Source organism: Rhinoderma darwinii, chromosome 5, assembly GCF_050947455.1.
Source record: "Rhinoderma darwinii isolate aRhiDar2 chromosome 5, aRhiDar2.hap1, whole genome shotgun sequence".
In the NCBI taxonomy this organism is placed as follows: Eukaryota; Metazoa; Chordata; class Amphibia; order Anura; family Rhinodermatidae; genus Rhinoderma; species Rhinoderma darwinii.
In genome coordinates this window covers 317,854,949-317,876,493 of record NC_134691.1, presented here as the reverse complement: position 1 = coordinate 317,876,493, position 21,545 = coordinate 317,854,949, and the positions used below count along the sequence as shown (strand labels likewise).

General features: G+C 43.0%; 1 protein-coding gene across 1 annotated transcript in view; it reads left to right on the top strand.

The window, feature by feature from the left end:
• The window catches only part of MYO3A (myosin IIIA), a 137,030-nt gene that overhangs the window by 66,621 nt on the left and 48,864 nt on the right, over positions 1 to 21,545 (top strand). The window contains exons 19-24 of the mRNA XM_075827529.1: positions 5,835 to 5,988; positions 8,122 to 8,210; positions 12,929 to 13,058; positions 13,976 to 14,055; positions 15,692 to 15,766; positions 17,670 to 17,875. Coding sequence (XP_075683644.1) covers positions 5,835 to 5,988; positions 8,122 to 8,210; positions 12,929 to 13,058; positions 13,976 to 14,055; positions 15,692 to 15,766; positions 17,670 to 17,875 — 734 coding nt within the window. The remainder of the gene's footprint in view (positions 1 to 5,834; positions 5,989 to 8,121; positions 8,211 to 12,928; positions 13,059 to 13,975; positions 14,056 to 15,691; positions 15,767 to 17,669; positions 17,876 to 21,545) is intronic.

Below are 21,545 nucleotides of genomic sequence, written 5' to 3'. Positions count from 1 at the left end.
ACCGGAGGAGATGGACAAGTCTGGCTTGCTGATACTACTACTAGCAGGCACATGGCAGCTGCTACTAGTGGAACTGGGCACATGTCTTGTGCCACAAATGCTGCTACTGGGTCTGGCACCAACAGATCCAACATTTGGACTGGAAGAGGAGACGGCATGGGTGTTTCTTCCTCTACCCCGTCCTTTCACAACCTTTTTTTTCCCAGACATTTCAGAGCCCCTTTTAAAAGCGTATTCACACACGGACACTGGCTTGGCAAATGGCAATGAATGAGAATTTCAATCAGCCTCGCTGCAGTGCACTCAGGGAATGCTGGGCCTTGTAGTACTACTAGGCTGCCTGTATGGCAAGTTGGATTGTTATTCCAGGGATGAGCCCCTTTTAAAAGCGTATTCACACACGGACACTGGCTTGGCAAATGGCAATGAATGAGAATTTCAATCAGCCTCGCTGCAGTGCACTCAGGGAATGCTGGGCGTTGTAGTACTTCTAGGCTGCCTGTATGGCAAGTTGGATTGTTATCCTGTTAATAACGGCCAGGGATGAGCCCCTTTTAAAAGCGTATTCACACACGGACACTGGCTTGGCAAATGGCAATGAATGAGAATTTCAATCAGCCTCGCTGCAGTGCACTCAGGGAATGCTGGGCCTTGTAGTACTACTACTACCACTACTACAAAGGCTGCCTGTATTGCAAGTTGGATGCAATGGGGATGAGCCCCTTCTAAAAGCGTATTCACACACGGACACTGGCTTGGCAAATGGCAATGAATGAGAATTTCAATCAGCCTCGCTGCAGTGCACTCAGGGAATGCTGGGCGTTGTAGTACTTCTAGGCTGCCTGTATGGCAAGTTGGATTGTTATTCCAGGGATGAGCCCCTTTTAAAAGCGTATTCACACACGGACACTGGCTTGGCAAATGGCAATGAATGAGAATTTCAATCAGCCTCGCTGCAGTGCACTCAGGGAATGCTGGGCCTTATAGTACTACTAGGCTGCCTGTATTGCAAGTTGGATGCAACGGGGATGAGCCCCTTATAAAAGCGTATTCACACACTGGCTGAGTAGTGAGTAGTGGATGAGCCCCTTCGATTTCTGAATTCCTGCCTTTTAGATTCCTAAAGCTTTCCCTTACTGCACAGAGATGCTATTCCTACAGCTCCTGTCTGTAAAATGGCCGCTGAGCTCCGTGCATAGACTTTTATTGCAGGCTTGAGCCCGCCCCTATGCTGCCTCCCGATAGGCTGGGAGAGCCGTTTGCAAGGCATTATGGGGTAGCCTGATGTCAGGTGATCTTCTGTAATCCTCCATTTTAGATGTAACATGTGGCAGGCGCCAAAATGTAGCCGGGTTCGGTCAAAACGGGTTCGGCCGAACCCGGTAAAGTTCGGATTCGCTGCGAACCGAACTTTTCCTGAAGTTCGGACCGAAACCGGGTTCGGTTGTCCCGGTTCGCTCATCTCTAGTCCTGGGCTACAGACTTTTTGTGGAATAGGGTGACACACTGTTCCCTGTAAATAGTGACACACACCACACTGTAGATAGTGCTACACAGCCCCCTGTAGATAGCGCCACTCTTACCTGTCCCTGTTCCAGCCCTGACCTCTCCTCCACTGATGCAGACCTGATCTCTTCTGACCAGGACTCATCCAGCAGAGCGATGCAGGCGGTGCAATGCCGTCATTGCGCCACCTGCATCACAAAAAAGCGCTGAATGGCAAGGAAAGGAAGCGATGGTTCCCTTGCCTCGCCAGCGCTGTCAATTGTATCCGCGTCCAAAGGAGTCCAATTGAGTCCTATTGTGGCTTTATTCTTTGGGCGGCCATGGGCCCTCTGGGAGCCTCGGGCCGCCCTAAACTGACCTATGGGGATCCCCTATTGAATGGAGTCCATGAAGCAGATGTAAAAAAGTTTTATAGTATTATTTAAGTTTTAAACTCCCACTAGAATTATTCAAGATACTGTATATTTATACGACAATTATACTTTTCAAGACAGATTGTATTGTTTTAAGTAATTGAGTTACACAAAGCCGATATATGAACGATTTCCTAACTAATGTACTGTGAAACCTTATATCTCACATATACAGTATCTAGACATACAGTGCCGGATGCAGCTTTCCTATGTGTGCAGTACAGTAGGAACGTTTTCAATGCAAATCCTTTTTTTTTCATTTGCATTTCTAATGCACACATCTATATATAATTGCTTTGACCTTTGCGATTGCCCCTGATAGGTCATTTAGAGGAATACGTTTGCCATACGTTCATGCAAATGGATATATGAATCATTGATGTAATTACATATGAGATTTCTGCTTGGCAAATAATCACTTTGTAGCGTGACTGTTGAATAACTGTCTTCTTTTTTCATTATACTTGTTTGCAATATATTTTGTGACTGTTAGGAAAAAAAAGGGAATAGTAATGTCTTATCCTATGCTGCAGGGTAGAATATTTCGGGATTTTATGTCACATTAATATGCAGCTAGTTGCATGCAGTCACACAGCAAAACTTGTATGCAAAGCCATTATTTCTATATGGGGGTGATTGTCTCTGCGAGTGAGATTATAGTGCATACCCCATATGGTAGTATTATTTCTATATCAGGTTCTGCAGAATTGATGAGACAACTGGCCCCTGCATGTGGTTACCTAACTAAATTTCTAGAATACTGTTTTACTCTAGATGGATTTTTAAGGTGACTGAGGAGGTTTCTGGGGATTTAAAGAGAGGGATAGGGGAACTACATGCTGCAGATGGGTGAGTAAAATGACAGTTCCCCATAATTTGACGTATTACAGAGTTGCATATTACTGATTTAGAAAAAAAAATAAAAAATAGGCGAAATTATAGCGATAATGCTAATTTTAACGGCAGATGTGAACTGATTGCAACGTATAGAACTACAGGGTAAGGGAACATTGCAACATGCCCCCCCCCCCCCCCCCAACTGCCATGTGAATTGATCAGCAGATTATAGGCTGTTATTTACAGACTCAGGCACTGAATGGACTCTTTTATGAGCTGTTCTACTTTGTTTTATTATTGGAGCTCCATGGAAGTAATTAATAGAACAAAATTATACAATGGAATTTCTATTTAAAGTGCACCTGCCATTAGAACTTTGTAATATACTCCATTAGGCTGGATTCACACACAGTGTTTTGCTGCGTTTTTGTGGCTTTTTTTGAATGGCGGTTTTGCTGCACTTTTTAATGCGGCCAGATGTTTCATTTAAGTCTATAGTAAAATATCAAATTCGCTACACACAGCTACATTTTGGTTTGTGCTGTTTCGAGGTAATTTTGGTTGGCAGTGGCGTTTTTTTTCCAAACGCAGCATTTTCTGGGTATTGCGTTTTTTCAGGCGTTTTTCATATAGTCTTCTCTATAGGACTTCAAAAACGCCAGGAAAAAAATGTATGTACAAAAAGACACCACTTAAAAAGAAAACCACTAAAAAAGCCACTATAAACGCCTAAAAAAATGTCTGTAAAATTGAATAACGCTATTGTTTTTTGATGCAATTTGAATTGACAGAAAAAAATCTTCATCTTCCTCAGCCTAAAGTCTCACTCTCCTTGCCTGTACGCTCTTTGTAAATGTTCAAAACTTCCTCAGTCTCCAAAACTTCTGTCGAGTACGAAATAGTAAATACTAGACAATGAGGGGGAGAGGAGGGGGATGTAGCTGCATTCTTTCTGTCTCAGTATTTCAGTGAAACAGCATGGATGTGAGTAGAAAGAAGGGGAGCGTCAGGGGAGACATTTGATTGGATTAAGGCGCACATCACAGTTCTTATATCATCCTGTCCACTCAGCAAGCATAAGGAGAGATGAAATATACATGTACAGAAAACAGTAGCGGGAAGGAAAAAACTAAACGTGCAGTTTACACACAATATTTCTGTCTGTACTTTATCTGATAAATGTATAAATCTCCTCGGAGTGACCAGTAAGCTAATATCTCCTGATATCATCACCTTCCACCCCTTTTAACTCCTTAAAGAGAACCTTTCACCTCCCCATTCATGTGCAGCCGAGTGTAGTATGTAATGGCGAGGGCTGCACAAACCCTGGGGCATTTTACAAAAATGTTCTACCTCCCCTCCCTCTGTTATTTAGATATCGGTCAGATATGGACAGTGTTACAGCAAGAGCGAGGAGAGAGAGTGTGCACGCGCAAACGCTCTCTCACTCTTCAACTTTCAAGATCAGTCTTCTGCCGAACTGGCAAGGGGGCGTGTCACTGCTACGGGCAGTGTAAGAGCTGGGGAGAGGATAGCGCGCATGGACAGATATGGACAGTGTTACAGCAAGAGCGAGGAGAGAGCATGCACACTCTCATCTCTTCAGCTCTTGTGAGAGATCAGTCTTGTACTTTGTCTGCCGAACTGGCAAGGGGGCGTGTCACTACTACGGACAGTGTAAGAGCTGGGGAGCGCATGCACTGTCCGTAGCAGAGACACACCCCCTTGCCAGTTCGGCAGACAATACAAGACTGATCTCTCGCAAGAGCTGAAAAGATGAGAGCGTGCATGCTCTATCCTCGCTCTTTCTGTACCACTGTCCATATCTGATTGGAGAATGTCACAGCCATAGTAACACGCCCCCATTGCCAGTACACGCACCGTTGACAATTCAGGGGGTTATTTAAATATTGGGTGCCAAATATGACGGCCCCGATATCTAAATAACGGAGGAAGGTAGAAAAATATGTAAAGTGCCCCAGGGCTTGCACAGCCCTCCCCATTACATGCTGCACTCAGTTGCACATGTATGGGGAGGTGACCAGGCCATTTTGCGCCAAGGATTATTTTTTGTTTTCTCACGGTTGCATTCCAACAGTCGTAACTTTTTTGTTATTCCGTCGACATAGCCATATAAGGGCTTTGATTTTCACGTTCTAAATTTACACCGTTTACTATGCAGCATAAATAACATGTTACCTTTATTCTATTGGGGGTACGATTACGGGGATACCAAATATGTAAAGGTTTTATATGTTTTCCTACGTTTGCACAATAAAAACCCTTTTAGAAAAAATGTACTTGTTTTTGCATCGCCGCATTCCAAGACCCGTAACTTCTTTCTTTTTTCGTCAATGTGGCCGTATGTGGGCTTATTGATTAACTTTTATTTCATTTTTTATGGGGGGAATGGGACCAAAATAAAGAATTTTGCCATTGTTTTTGTGGTTTTTTTTTTAACGCCGTTCATCCGGTGGTTTAATTAATGTGTTCATTTTATTTTTCAAGTCGTTACGATCGTGGTGATACCACATATGTGTATGTGTTATTTGGTTTTGACACTTTGGGGAAAAAAGTGGTTTTATTTTATTTTTAATGTAATCTTATGTTATTTTTTTTTTTCATAAACTTTATTTAAGTATTTAACTTTTTTTTTTTTGTGCCACTAGGGGACTTCACTTTAGATCGCAGATATAATGCTTTGGTATGCTTAGTATACCAAAGAATCATTGCCTGTCAGTGTAAAAATGACAGGCAATCTATTAGACCATGCCTCTGGCATGGCCTAATAGGCAGTTGCTGAAGGCAGACCTGGGGGCCTTTGTTAAACCCACAGCTGCCATGGAAAGCCAACAACGCCCCGTGATTTCATCGCGGGGGGCATCGATGGGGTGACAGAGGGAGCTTCCTCCCTGTGTCAAACACATTAGATGCCGCTGTCGCTATTAACAGCGGCATCTAATGGGTTGAACTTCCGGAATCGGAGCGCGGTTCGATTCCGGCAGTTGGGGAAGGAGCCAGGCTGTGTATAACAGGTGACTAAAACGTTAATTAATCAAAATGTTTATATTTTGTTAGAACGAATATTTGAATGAAGATGTGGATGCCAGAGTTATTGAGTATGAAGATAATAGGCCGCTATTGGACATGTTTCTGCAAAAACCAATGGGTTTACTTTCTCTCCTTGATGAGGAAATTAGATTTCCTAGGGCGACTGATCAAACGCTTGTAGGTATGTACTATAATAAAGTAAGTATTATTCATATAATGAAAAAATAACCTGTGTACCAGACTTTACATATAATACGTGTAATAATTATAATTGAAAGGAGGGAATCTATATTAAGTTTGTATGTTTTTCTTACCATTTGATTGCAAAATAAAATAATAATAATTGTAATTTCTACATACATAATCATTTTCATTTTCAAAAATGTAAGGTAAATGGGGAGAGAATGGCTGTTGTCTGTGTATTATGTGCACTAAAGTCCCATCCATAGGGGGATAGTCATCACTACCTCATTTTCACCTTTGTGGAGTTAGGGCGTTTAGACATTCTGAAGCCAAAACAGCTTGTTTTACCTATTCTCTGCAGAAAGATAATCCATACATGAAGAAGTTCAATATATCTACATTATTTCTTTTTTTAGTTTCTATGTTCTAGATCAGCGGACCGCAACCTTTTTTGCACCAGGGACCAGTTTGATGCAAGACAATTTTTCCAGGGAGCGGCGGGGCGGGGCGGGCCAGGGGATTTTAGGGTCACGCATTGCATAAATAATGGGTATACCTGTATTATAATACATAATATATTATGCTGCAAAACACAGTATAATGCCCCCCATAGCTGACTCCACGGTATAATGCCCCCACACAATATAATGCTCCCTATAGCTGTCCCCTTACAGTATAATGCTCCCCTTAGTTGCCCCCACAGTATAATGCCCCCCATAGCTGCCCCACAGTATAATGCTCCCCATAGTTGCTCCCCTCACAGTATAATGCCCCCATAATATAATGCTCCCCATAGCTGCCCCCTCAAAGTATAATGCCACCCATACAGTATAAGGCCCCCCTTAGCTGCCCCTTACAGTAAAATGCCCCCATAGCTGCCACCATATTAGCCCCCCTCCCATACCCAGTATAATGCCCCCATATGTGCCTAATAAAAAATAATAACATAATTACTTACCTATCCCCATTCCCACGAGGGGTGGAGTATCCTTCTCCTCCGGTCTGTGCTATGAGTGACTCGGCTTAGACAGGCGCGATGCCTCCAACGGCAGAGTGAATGCTGGGGCAAGGAGGGGGGTCGGCCTGGATGATGTTAGAGGGCCGGCCTCCTGGGATGACGTTTCATCCCATGTGACCGCCGCTGCAGCCAATCACAGGCTGCAGCAGTCTCCTGGGATGAAACGTTATCCCAGAAGGCCAGCGGCTAATGCTCAGCAGTTTTCCGCAGCGGACATTCCGGGTGAAAAACTGCACCACAGTTTGGTGCGGTTTTTCGCCCGAAATTCCCTGAGGCCACCGGGGCGGATACCAGATACCAATGCCCGATACCAAATGATCCCCGGCCCGGTATTGGTCCGCGGCCTGGTGGTTGGGAATCACTGTTCTAGATGATGTTTGTCCTTGCCAAAAATAAAGAGATAGTCTACTGTAGCTTGCCTGTTAATGTGGGATATGGACAATGCAGTGGTTATCTTCTTGCTAAAAATGAAGAATCCACTGTTTTCTGATTTCTGGTCCTAATTTTTATTGTACATCACAGAAAAATTTGAAACTTACTAATAGAGGAACAGGAAGAAGGTCGCACAGGTACAAAATACTGATGAACATCTACACACACACATACCACCCAGGAGGAGGGTGGCTGCTAATTATTTGAATGCACTCTGATAAGACTTCGATAAGGGGCCATTCACACAATTACGTATAGTGCACCATGCTGGCTAACAGCCTATTAGTCACGACCATACTATTAGATCAGGCAGGCTGCCCAGCACCTTCTAAGTGCCCCACACAAAGTACTGACACCCTAGTCTCCCCCAACATCAAACAGCCAGACTGCATCCTGAAAAAATGATAACCATGAGTTATCACTTGATATTTTGGCAAAAATATGCAGACTCTAAACCCACGTCAAGGGCCCTCAGCATCTTGCCAGTCCCTATACCAGCATTATAAGCAAATAAGGATCAAACTTACTTTATAATAGGATCAAACTTACTTTATATCACAAAATGGGCCTTCCAACGGCAGGTTAAATTAGAACTTGAACTAAGTAGAGAACCTTTCATGTCTAATGTTTTCTTACCTAAATCTTATAACATTAGATCACGACATTGTATGTAATTTACAGAAAAATTTGAAGACAACTTAAAATCAAAATATTTTTGGAGGCCAAAGAGAGTGGACCTAACATTTGGAATTCATCATTACGCAGGAAAGGTAAAATAACATATAAGCCTCTTACTACTTGTAGCAATTTGTAAAACAATTATAACATACTATGTATACAGTATGTGCATTTTGTTACATACATAGGTCTAAAAATGTGCACGTCTGTGTACCAAGCCTATTTAACTCTTAGTCAATGTAACTTTGGAAACTTAGAGGTCTTAAAGGGAACCTGTCACCAGCATTTCACCTATTAAAACAGCAATACCTGGTGGAAGTGGGTGAATTATTTTTTTTTATGTAACTATCTTCTAAGTCGGCTCTGTACCTTTAGTATTCTGCTTTTAGTGTTGCCGTGTTATATGCTAATGAGCATAAAAGAGTCATTTGAAAAGTCATACCGTCATTCCTCAAGTCTTTCCGAGTTAACTCCGCCTCCTTACTTTTGATTGACAGCTCCTCACCTCCCCCAGCACACATGAAATCCTGCGCTTGCGCATCAAAATCCTGCGCTTGTGCATCGATGTCCTGCTCTGTTGTGTGTGCATAACGGGACACCATAGCGGTGCATGCAAAGTAACTAGATTTGAGGCCCGGACGAAGCAGGGAAGGGTGACGGACCATACATGACGGGCGCATGCGCACTATCTCAGACGAGATTTTGGCATTCAAGGTGGGCCAGTTTTTCGGAGGTGGGCGGGCATAAGAAGAGGAACTAACGAGACTGAAGGATTATTACCATATAATGTTTGCAGACCGTTATTTACGGTCAGGGGAGGAGTTTACGTGAGGGGATAACGGTAATTAACTTTTCACAGCATCGGCCAGCATGGGGTGAGTACAATTCAATAGGTGAAATGCTGGTGACAGGTTCCCTTTAAAATAAGAAAGTGTGCTCCACTGTATTACTCTACAAAGTGTAACCTCATCTAGAATATGCAGTTCAGTTCTGGGCTCCAGTTCATAGAAAGGATGCCCTGGAGTTGGAAAAAATACAAATGGAAAATGCAGTTGGAAAATGCAGGGACAGGAGACAGCTTTAAAAAGGCTTAGATAATTTCCTAGAACGAAAAAACATCAGCTCCTATGTCAATGTGTGGAAATGTTTCCCTTCCCTTTTCCCATCCCTTGGTTGAACTTAATGGACATGTGTCTTTTTTCAACCGTACGAACTATGTAACTATGTAACTATGAGGAATAATACAAAGATTTTTCTGTAAAACTAATATGCTTATTTAGGAGCCAGAAGCTGCAATATGTAAAAGAAAAGTGTCCCAAATTCTTCAAAAGTCATATATATGGAAAACATTCATTGCACTCTAGTGGATCGACTGACGTGAAGAGGGATATAGTTGTATGCACTTTCCTCCTATTCCAGCAATGAAGTAATACCCCACAATGGCCAATTGTTGCACTTTAAATCCCAGATCTTCTCTGCTATATATCCACTGTTTTGTTTCTGGTGTATTTATGAGGGATGCACTCTGCTCCTACCTCCCCCATCCCATCTTGGTAACGAATGTCTGTTGACTGGGGTATACCGACATATAGAGTTGCTCTATAAACATTTTTTAGGAGGGCATGGAGGGGTCGGGGAGGTCATGAATTTACATGTTCCTATTAGCCAAACAGCACAATATCTTCTTGTGCCGTTTTAGCTAATAGGAGAGCGGAACGGTCCCATACTATGCTGTCCTTACATAGGGCTAGGGCAGCATAGTCTGATGACAGATTCACTTTAAGTGGAATCATATGCCAGTTATCTAATAAGCTATTTCTAAGCTTTCTGTTTTATTATTTCTCTCTCTATGTACTGGCACTCTGGTAAAATTGTGCTGGCCTTACACAAGGCAGTGTAAAGCATGGGGGAGAGTTACAGATTTCAGAAGACTTCAGACTGTGATAAGATAATGCATCTAAACTTAAGTCAATGACTTTAGACAAATATTATTAGCATTGCTAATTTTTTTTATTCACAACTACACATTTATTCTATCCTGACTGCTTTAAATTATAAAGTGCATTGCCCATTTCTACTTCTTTCACTACTGATAGTGTAATGATCTAATGGTCACTGGCCATTGGAGGAAGGCTTCACAGTAAAGTCTAATTATTCAAACCAATGCTCTTTGTTTTCTAGCATCATTTTTTAAAACATCGTATTTCCATTTAAATTCATTTTTCTCAGTTTTTCCACTATATTTCAAGAACGTGGAAAAGGTCAAAAGAATTGTATACAAATCCATGATTTATAAAAATACAATTGAAGAAAGATTGCAAATACATATACAACTTTAGTCTAACGTCAACATTAATAAAATTCACTAAAAAGACATGAATATGGGAATAAACAACCACAGAATGGTGTTCGCCACTCGATATATACGTACATTGCAGACATCTATAGAGTTGAATATACGACAACAAATGATCGCAAATATACTGACTAGGAGAAACACCGCACTGGTGGGGGGGGGGAATCCTAAGGCGCAATGTTTCTAATGGTTGGTCTTATTGCCATCCTTTGCTGTCTTGTACAATATCCTCCTTCCACTAGAAATGTCACATGACTACTTCTTTATACTTTTGAAGCTGTGTTTTGCACTTGTACACACTTATAATTGTTAAAGGGTAACGAAACTTTCAAAAAACTTCTGACATGTCATAGTGAGCACTGAGACCCCCACCGATCGCTATAAAACAAAGCAACAGAAGTGCTCGGGTGAGCGCTGAGCCACTTCATTTCTGATCGGCTTTTCTGAGAAAGTAGAGCAGTTGGTGTACGGGTTTAATAGAAAGTCTATGGGCCCGTACACTAATTTCTCCGCTTTCCGAGAAAAGCCGATCAGCAACTAAGCGGCTCAGCGCTCACCCGAGCACTTCTGCCGGTTCGTTTTAGTGATAGGTGGGAATCTCAGTGCTCAGACCCCACCAATCAAAACTTCTGCCATGTCACTATGACATATCCAAAGTTTTTTGAATGTTTAGTTACCCTTTAAAGGATTCTTGTTTAAAGAGGCTCTGTCACCAGATTTTGCAACCTCTATCTGCTATTGCAGCAGATCGGCGCTGCAATGTAGATTACAGTAACGTTTTTATTTTTAAAAAACAAGCATTTTTGGCCAAGTTATGACCATTTTTGTATTTATGCAAATGAGGCTTGCAAAAGTCCAAGTGGGCGTGTTTAAAGTAAAAGTCCAAGTGGGCGTGTATTATGTGCGTTACATCAGGGCGTTTTTACTACTTTTACTAGCTGGGCGTTCTGACGAGAAGTATCATCCACTTCTCTTCACAACGCCCAGCTTCTGGCAGTGCAGACACACAGCGTGTTCTCGAGAGATCACGCTGTGACGTCACTCACTTCCTGCCCCAGGTCCTGCATCGTGTCGGCCACATCGGCACCAGAGGCTACAGTTGATTCTGCAGCAGCATCAGCGTTTGCAGGTAAGTAGCTACATCGACTTACCTGCAAACGCCGATGCTACTGCAGAATCAACTGTAGCCTCTGGTGCCGATGTGTCCTCGCTCGTCCGACACGATGCAGGACCTGTGAGTGACGTCACAGTGTGATCTCTCGAGAACACGCTGTGTGTCTGCACTGCCAGAAGCTGGGCGTTCTGAAGAGAAGTGGATGATACTTCTCGTCAGAACGCCCAGCTAGTAAAAGTAGTAAAAACGCCCCGATGTACGCACACAATACACGCCCAGTTGGACTTTTACTTTAAACACGCCCACTTGGACTTTTGCAAGCCTCATTTGCATAAATACAAAAATGGTCATAACTTGGCCAAAAATGCTCGTTTTAAAAAAATAAAAACGTTACTGTAATCTACATTGCAGCGCCGATCTGCTGCAATAGCAGATAGGGGTTGCAAAATCTGGTGACAGAGCCTCTTTAATCTGCATATATAGCTCTATTTATGACTGTTATGTATATCCAGTGGTGAACACCATTCTGTTGGTGTCTATTCCCATATTTAGAGAATTTTATGAATGTTGACATTGGACTAAAGAGATTTATATGTATTTGCATTAATATTGTTTCTGTGTTTTTCTCTCTTTGGTGTTAGGCTATGTTTACATCTGCATCGAAGGCTCCGTTAGGGGCCTCCTTCGCAGATCCAGCAGGGTTTGCCAGAGTTTACCGGAGACAATAGCACAGCATCTTGCGCCATTGTGTCTGGTAAAATCACGGACACCCCAACGGAAAGCCGACGGAACCCATTAAAGTCAATGAGTTCCGTCAGCAATCGGCGGTATCGGTTGTGCAACGGAAACGTTGGTTCCGTTATTCCCTTGTTCTGCTCCTCTGACGGAGCAGAACAATGGAACACACCAATGCAGATATGAACCCATCCTTAGTTATCTTTGCAGAACACAGGATGAAGCACTACACAATTCCTTTACTCTAAGTACAATTAACACAAAGAGAAATTCTAAATAATCATGAAATCATAATGAGGGCTAATACTGACATCCAAGAACTACCTGATGGGAGTTCATAATAAAAATTCATTGCGGAGTATTGTGGTCACAGTGGAATATAGAACTGTCTTTATACATTTTATTCTATGTCAAACAATTTTACTTTAACTACATTTTCAGACATAAATCAAACAGAGAGAAAGCTGATAATAAAGCGACGCTTTCCCTGAATAACTCAGTTGCTGCCGCAAATTGCTTGAGGAATTGAAATATCTTGGGTCACATTGAAACACTTTTAATCAGTTGTTTTACTTCTGGCTGTTACCAATATACTTTATCTTAAGGTTCTCTACAATGCAGCTGGTTTCCTTGAAAAGAATCGAGACACTTTGCCAGCTGACATTGTGCTTCTTCTACGGTCGTCTGAAAATAATCTCATTCGTATATTGGTAACTAATCCCCTAACAAAAACAGGTAAATATATCTCCTGTGAGAATTTATTATTTAAAGGAACAATAACCTTCGAGATGAATGATAAAAGTAAACAGAAGGAAAAAAGTTGTCTGGTAGAAATCCTGCAGAGAAAACAGCTGACAATTTATTTCTCATCCCTTCCATGTTTAGCTGACTGATTGCCAAGAAGGAGGCTGCTATGGGGCCTGTAGCGAGGGGGGATGGGGGGCTGGCACTGAAATGCCTTGACTGCTTTCCATCAGAAAGTCATTGCATTTGCCTGCAACCACCACTAGGGGGTCTTCCTGCATAGAGATTAGTCAGCTCCCTCTAGTGGTGGCTGCATGCAGCCTGAATTTTATCCTTTAACTGTATGACTTTGTAAGAGAAGAAGGGTATTTGGAGCTCTATGTGTGAGCTCCGACCCGTATAAAATTGTATTATAAATGTATGGTGGACATAGCTTTAATAAAAAAAAAAAAAAAATAGAACATATGGTGGACTTATCAGTGTGGGTAGGGCAAATTTTGGGATTTTCTATAGGGTGGTAAGATAATAATTATATTTTTTATATATAGTCTGTCCTCAGTCCACTAGCAAATATTTCTTCTCATTTTCTCCTGAGGGAAGAGAAAGCTCCTATGGCCTGTTGTCACTTTTTTGGATTTTTTTAAATTTCATTTCCCAAGGGCAATGAGCTGTGTTAAAAAAACAAAAAACGATTCCACCTACCAGTGGGTCCAAATTAATTCTGGATGAAAATGTGATATTATATTTAAGGGAACACTCTAAAACTCATATGTTGTGTTATGCCCAGTGCTTGGCATGAGGGCATTCAGGCCTTGCACTGGACAGTGTATCAGTTTTGCATGGAGTGTTTCTTTAAAGAAATCCTGTAGAAATCCTGTATATAAAGTGTTTTTGTGTTGTTTATCCAGGGAATCTAGCTCATACTAAAACAAAAGCAAGAATAAATTCAGAAACATGGGCAACACCGAAAACGTCCAGCCACAGCAAGGTAAAAATAAGTCTTTGTACTTAAACTTGTTACTTTTCTCAAGACAATAATATCCTCATGTAACGTCATCTTGGTTTATTTGTAGCTGGATATCTTAATGTTGTACAATACTTGTTACTTCTGTGAGGTAAATGCATTTCTGTGTCCTCCGTCTGTCAGCTTGGCTTTATAGAATAACAGTCGTGTTCTAAATATTTATACAGCATAGATGAGTCTTGTATCACATTACGGAAACGTATATCTGGCGGTGTGAAATAATTTACAAGTGTGGATCGTACTACTCACTATTTAAAGGAACACTAAACGAGAAATAAATGATACAAATAAACAGAAGAAAATTTGTTTGTCAGTCTGTAACATTTTCCGCAATTTTTTGCTCTTGTCGAAATCTTACAGGGCAAAAGTGCTAATTTCTTCCTGATCCCTCCCATTTTTGGCTTGCAGATGGTTAAGGGGGTTTAGCAAGGGGGGAAGGGGCTTAATGCTCCTGGTTTTATATTCCTGTAATTTCCAATTATTGTATCTACAGGTAAAAGCTTATTATCCAGTATGAATGTGGTGTCAATGTGGAAAATTATTAGGTATTCTATGTTATCAGATGTGCTAAAAGGGTTTTCTGGGACTTTACATTGATGGCCTATACTGTAAATAGCCTATTAATGTGTGATTGGTAGGGACCCCAGCTAGTAAGCTGACTCCAGTGGGCATTCTGATGGAGGGTCCCCCACTGATCACACATTGATAGCCTATCCTAAAGATAGTAACATTTCTATACCACTGGGTTATTTCACACTAAGCCAACATTTTGACAATATTTGTTGTATGCCAGATAACCATCCCTCCATTGCCAGCCCTCTACTCCATCTTAGTCAATGATGTCAGTGTCTTAAAGGGTAATTCCATTTTTTTTAAACTTTTGACATATTATAGGCTCATGTCAGAAGTTTTGATCAGTAGGGTCCATTCACTAAGACCCCCACCGATCGCTAAAAGGAAGCAGCAGAAGCGCTTGGGTGGGCGCTGTGCTGCTTCACTTTTGATTGGCTTTCCTTGTGATTGGCCGAGCGAGCGGCGTATGTTCTCAATAGAAAGTCTAAAGCCCATACACCGCTTGCTCGGCTATTCAAGGAAAGCCAATCAGAAACGAAGCTGCACAGTGCTCAACCAAGTGCTTCTACTGCCTCATTTTAACAATCAGTGGAGGTCTCAGTGCTTGGACCCCACCAATCAAATCTTCTGTCATGTCACTATGTACAGTCCATTAAAACTGATGACCGCTACCACACTATCTAGAGACCTTAATTCTTGTGTCATTTAATATATAATCAACATATATGTATGCAAAATACATATGTAGCAGAGCTGACTTGGCCATTCAACTGTTTGTGGATGCTTTACTTGTGGGTGAGGATAACTAGTAGTAACTATGCTAAAATAATGCAAGACATTTACCTGTAATCACAGATAACACAATGCGTTGTGGTGTCAAATGACAAATTATGTTCTGCTACATTGACTCAGATCTGCTACATCTATAACATTTAAGATCATCCTGTACCTAAGTAATGAATCCTTTGTTTACATATTAAGAGTTGACATCAGTTTCACTGTCAATTTTTTTGCATTGTTTCAACAGAGCGATTTCGGAGACGCCCGTCATCCTCGAGAGACAACCAACATGAAAACACAAACAGTGGCATCATATTTTAGGGTAATGTTTTACAATTTGTGTTTACTTACACAGTAGGACCACATCACCTGGGGTGGCGGCTGAACTGCAAACCATGTAATACATACTGTCATGGTCTGTGGGTATGTTGACCCACTAGGCCGCACCGCCGTAGTGGGGAGGCAGCTGGCCAAGCAACAGAGCACCCAATAAATACAAAGTCCCGCTCTAGGGTACCTGAATAGTCCAGACAGTGGCAGAGGCTTTAGCACGGATGGAGGTGTGTGCAGCAGGTTGCGCCAGACGTGGCGAATGACAGCAGGTTGCGCCAGACGTGGCGGATGACAGCAGGAGCAGTTGCATATGACTCCAAACACTAACAGGCTCAGGAACAAGAACACACCACGGGATACAGGATACAGGTAGCAGGTCATGGGTAACAACGGGAACAGGATAACACTAAGGGACCATTTGCAAGACTGACATGGGAATACTAACAACGCTCAGGTAATGAACAAAGGGGCAGGGCCCTTCTTATAGTCCAGGGTGATCATGGGCTAATTGATGATGATTCCCATGTGCGCGCGATGGCTCTTTAAGGCCAGGCACGAGCATGCGCGTGCACCCTACGGGACACATCGGACCAGAGCGGAAGTGAGCGCTGGCGTCTCCTGGGGAGGAGATGCAGGCCAGCGCTCACACATCCATGGCTGGGGCCACTGGGGGGGTGAGTAATCCCAATGGTCCGCGGCCATGGACGCTACACATGGCCAGTCTGGGTCCGCCAGAGAGAGAGAGAGAGCTGCTGTTTGTTAGCGGCTCTCCACTCTGTTCCCCGTATATGACATCCATATGACATTTTGGGGCATATATTTTACATTAAAAGATAAAATGCCTTGTCAATATTTTTTTTTTACATACGATATTATACTGATTCTGATTTACTGTATAGCCTATTGCTTATATTGTAGATTGGAACTGCATTTAGGATTCTGCTAGTTGCTATTGGAGACAGTCAACAATTAATAGACACAACCCAAAGTACTTAGAAGAATTCCTATAATGCAGTATTCTCTGTTGCCCTGAATTCTGGGAGAGAAGTGACCCTAAACACCTTAATAATTAGATTTCCTTTATACAGACACTGATATCAGGGAATGCTCTGAGATCTGATGTATTTGCAAAGTTGGTTAACTCTTTATGTAGAATTCTTCCATCACATATATGTATGCCATATTGACAGGCCATGCTATAAATGTATGACCAATGGGGTCAGACGAATGAGACCATCAAAAATTGCTAAAATAAAGGGGCTCATGTGCTCTCCAGAGCGCAGTTCCTCCCAAGTTTCTGTCAGCTGCACTTGGCTTTACTGAAGAGACCCCAGGTTGTCCTATGGACTATAATTGACTGACCTAGTACCTCCCTTAAGTAAAGTTGAGCTTCAGTGATTTGTGGGGGTCCGAGCAGTTGGACTATACAGAATATATATTTATGGCTTATCCTATAGATAAAAATAGGTGTAAATTCTGGGAAACCCCTGTGCATAGGATCCTTGTAAAAAAAATAGTTTTGCAAATAAAACTGTTAATTCTTGAGAGAAAAAATCTCTAGCATGAATGTTATTTCTCTGCACAATTTTCTAGCTCTCTGAATGAAGTCCGTAAAGTCAACAATGGATTCCTGTAGTCTAGCGGCCATGGCTGCATCCAGGGACATATACAGATCTCCACTGCAGATGTATTTTTTCTTACTGAACGTCACAATGTAGTATAGTAGTCTTATATATTAGTAGATCTAGCATAGACCATACTATATACAAAAATATACATGACCCTGGAAGTAACTTTGACATTTAGGATAAAAACTTCCATGGCTTACACTAGTAGGAACCCCTTTAAGCCATTTTATGTATATCTATTCTGACTTTTCATCTCTGTTGCAGTATTCCTTGATGGACCTATTGTCAAAAATGGTGGCTGGTCAGCCACACTTTGTGCGTTGTATCAAACCAAATAATGATCGGCTGCCAAGTAAATTTGATCGGGAAAAGGTATTGGTGCAACTCAGGTACACAGGAATTCTGGAGACAGCAAGAATACGTCAGCTGGGCTACTCACACCGCATTCTGTTTGCCAATTTTATAAAGAGGTAAGAATGAGGTACTCATCTCATATACACTGTATATATTTTCCCATTACCTGGTTGAACTTGATGGATATATGTATTTTTTCAACTGTACTAACCACATACAGTGGAGGAAATAAGTATTTGATCCCTTGCTGATTTTGTAAGTTTGCCCACTGTCAAAGTCATGAACAGTCTAGAATTTTTAGGCTAGGTTAATTTTACCAGTGAGAGATAGATTATATGTTAAAAAAAAATAAGAAAATCACATTGTCAAAATTATATATAGTTATTTGCATTGTGCACAGAGAAATAAGTATTTGATCCCCTACCAACCATTAAGAGTTCAGCCTCCTCCAGACCAGTTACACGCTCCAAATCAACTTGGTGCCTGCATTAAAGACAGCTGTCTTAAATGGTCACCTGTATAAAAGACTCCTGTCCACAGACTCAATTAATCAGTCTGACTCTAACCTCTACAACATGGGCAAGACCAAAGAGCTTTCAAAGGATGTCAGGGACAAGATCATAGACCTGCACAAGGCTGGAATGGGCTACAAAACCATAAGTGAGAAGGAGACAACTGTTGGTGCAATAGTAAGAAAATGGAAGACATACAAAATGACTGTCAATCGACATCGATCTGGGGCTCCATGCAAAATCTCACCTCGTGGGGTATCCTTGATCCTGAGGAAGGTGAGAGCTCAGCCGAAAACTACACGGGGGGAACTTGTTAATGATCTCAAGGCAGCTGGGACCACAGTCACCAAGAAAACCATTTGTAACACATTACGCCGTAATGGATTAAAATCCTGCAGTGCCCTCAAGGTCCCCCTGCTCAAGAAGGCACATGTACAGGCCCGTCTGAAGTTTGCAAATGAACATCTGGATGATTCTGAGAGTGATTGGGAGAAGGTGCTGTGGTCAGATGAGACTAAAATTGAGCTCTTTGGCATTAACTCAACTCGCCGTGTTTGGAGGAAGAGAAATGCTGCCTATGACCCAAAGAACACTGTCCCCACTGTCAAGCATGGAGGTGGAAACATTATGTTTTGGGGGTGTTTCTCTGCTAAGGGCACAGGACTACTTCACCGCATCAATGGGAGAATGGATGGAGCCATGTACCGTCAAATCCTGAGTGACAACCTCCTTCCCTCCACCAGGACATTAAAAATGGCTCATGGCTGGGTCTTCCAGCACGACAATGACCCGAAACATACAGCCAAGGCAACAAAGGAGTGGCTCAAAAAGAAGCACATTAAGGTCATGGAGTGGCCAAGCCAGTCTCCAGACCTTAATCCAATCGAAAACTTATGGGGGGAGCTGAAGATCCGAGTTGCCAAGCGACAGCCTCGAAATCTTAATGATTTACAGATGATCTGCAAAGAGGAGTGGGCCAAAATTCCATCTAACATGTGTAAAGGATCTGCCAGGCACAGCTTCGGGGTTAACTCCCAGAACTAATCAGTCAGCACCTGAGAATACATCCCTGAGACTGACTCCTGCTTCCACCATTCAGGCTGGCAGGCTTAGGAGTGGGAGAACCTATCGTAACCTGGCCAGACTCAGCTAGCTCCCGCCCTCGGTCTATTTAAGCCTGCACTTCCTGTCCCTCGGTGCTTGTGATTCTTTCCTTGTGGTTTCCTGGCCCAGCTACAGCTCCTGCTATTTTTGATCCTGCTCCATACAGACCCTGGCTTACCGACTACTCTTCTGCTTTTCGTTTTGTACCTCGCACACTCCTGGCTTGACTCGGCTCGTTCACCACTCTGGTTGCTCACGGTGTTGCCGTGGGCAACGGCCCCTTTTTCTTGCTTGTGTTCCTTTGTATGTTTGTCGTGTTTGTCGTGCACTTACTGAGCGCAGGGACCGCCGCCCAGTTGTACCCCGTCGCCTAGGGCGGGTCGTTGCAAGTAGGCAGGGACAGAGTGGCGGGTAGATTAGGGCTCACTTGTCCGTTTCCCTACCCCCTGCCATTACATAATCACAAGCCCATACCTAGTCTACCCCTGGTCCCTGATACCACTATGGATCCCCGTGAGACCCTGGCTCAGCAAATGCAGGGTCTCTCCCTACAGGTCCAGGCCCTGGCTCAGAGGGTCAACCAGCCTGATGCTACCCTGGTAGTTCCCCTCACCGCACCTCTTGAACCCCACCTCAAGTTGCCCGACCGGTTCTCAGGGGACCGGAGGGCTTTTCTCTCCTTTCGGGAGAGTTGTAGGCTTTACTTTCGTTTAAAGCCTCATTCCTCAGGTTCTGAGAGCCAGCGGGTAGGTATAATTATGTCTCGGCTCCAGGAAGGGCCCCAAGAGTGGGCCTTCTCCTTGGCTCCTGACGCCCCTGAACTTTCCTCCGTTGATTGTTTCTTTTCTGCTCTCGGACTTATTTATGACGAGACTGACAGGACTGCCTTTGCCGAGAGTCAGCTGGTGACCTTACGTCAGGGTAAGAGACCTGTTGAGGAGTATTGCTCTGACTTTCGGAAGTGGTGCGTAGCTTCTCGGTGGAATGACCCTGCCTTAAGTTGCCAGTTTAGGTTGGGTCTGTCGAATGCCCTGAAAGACCTGCTAGTTAGCTATCCCTCTTCTGACTCCCTAGACCAGGTTATGGCTTTAGCGGTACGACTTGACCGACGTCTCAGGGAACGACAACGTGAACGTTTATGTGTTTTCTCCTCCGACTCCCCCATGATGCCTCCCGAAGCTCCGTTGCTTCGTTCCTCCCCGAAAGATTCAGAGATACCTATGCAACTCGGGGCCTCCGTGTCCCCCCAACAACGTAGAGAATTCCGCAGGAAGAATGGTCTCTGCTTCTACTGTGGGGACGACAAGCATCAAGTGAACAACTGTCCTAAGCGTAAGATTGCAGCCAGAGAACTTCCGCGTCTAAGTGATCATCGGGGAGGTCACTTGGGCGCACAGGTATTTCCCGTAAATATGAAACGTACTAAGATCTTGCTTCCCTTTCAGGTCTCTTTTGGTGGTAGGTCTGCTACCGGCAGTGCCTTCGTGGATTCAGAGTCCTCTACTAATATCATGTCTGTGGAATTTGCTATGTCCCTTGCTATGCCTCTGATTGATTTGCCTAAACCTGTCCCGGTAGTGGGTATCGACTCCACTCCTCTTGCTAATGGTTATTTTACACAGCATACCCCTGTTTTTGAACTCCTTGTTGGCTCCATGCATTTGGAGCAATGCTCTGTACTGTTGATGCAGGGATTATCGTACGATTTGGTTCTAGGTCTTCCCTGGTTGCAGTTGCATAATCCCACGTTTGACTGGAATACTGGGGAGCTAACCAAATGGGGTAATGAATGTTGTGCGTCATGTTTTTCTGTTAATTCTATTTCTCCCCCTAAGGAGGCGAATACGCTACCCGAGTTTGTTCAGGACTTCGCTGATGTTTTCTCTAGGGAGGCCTCCGAAGTGTTACCTCCTCATAGAGAATACGATTGCGCTATCGAATTGGTACCAGGAGCTAAGCTTCCTAAGGGTAGGATATTTAATCTTTCTTGTCCCGAACGTGAAGCTATGAGAGTGTATATCCAGGAATCCCTGGCCAAGGGTTACATTCGTCCCTCTTCTTCTCCGGTAGGTGCTGGCTTCTTCTTCGTGGGGAAGAAGGATGGTGGTCTTAGGCCATGCATTGACTACCGTAGCCTGAATAAGGTCACGGTAAGGAACCAGTATCCCCT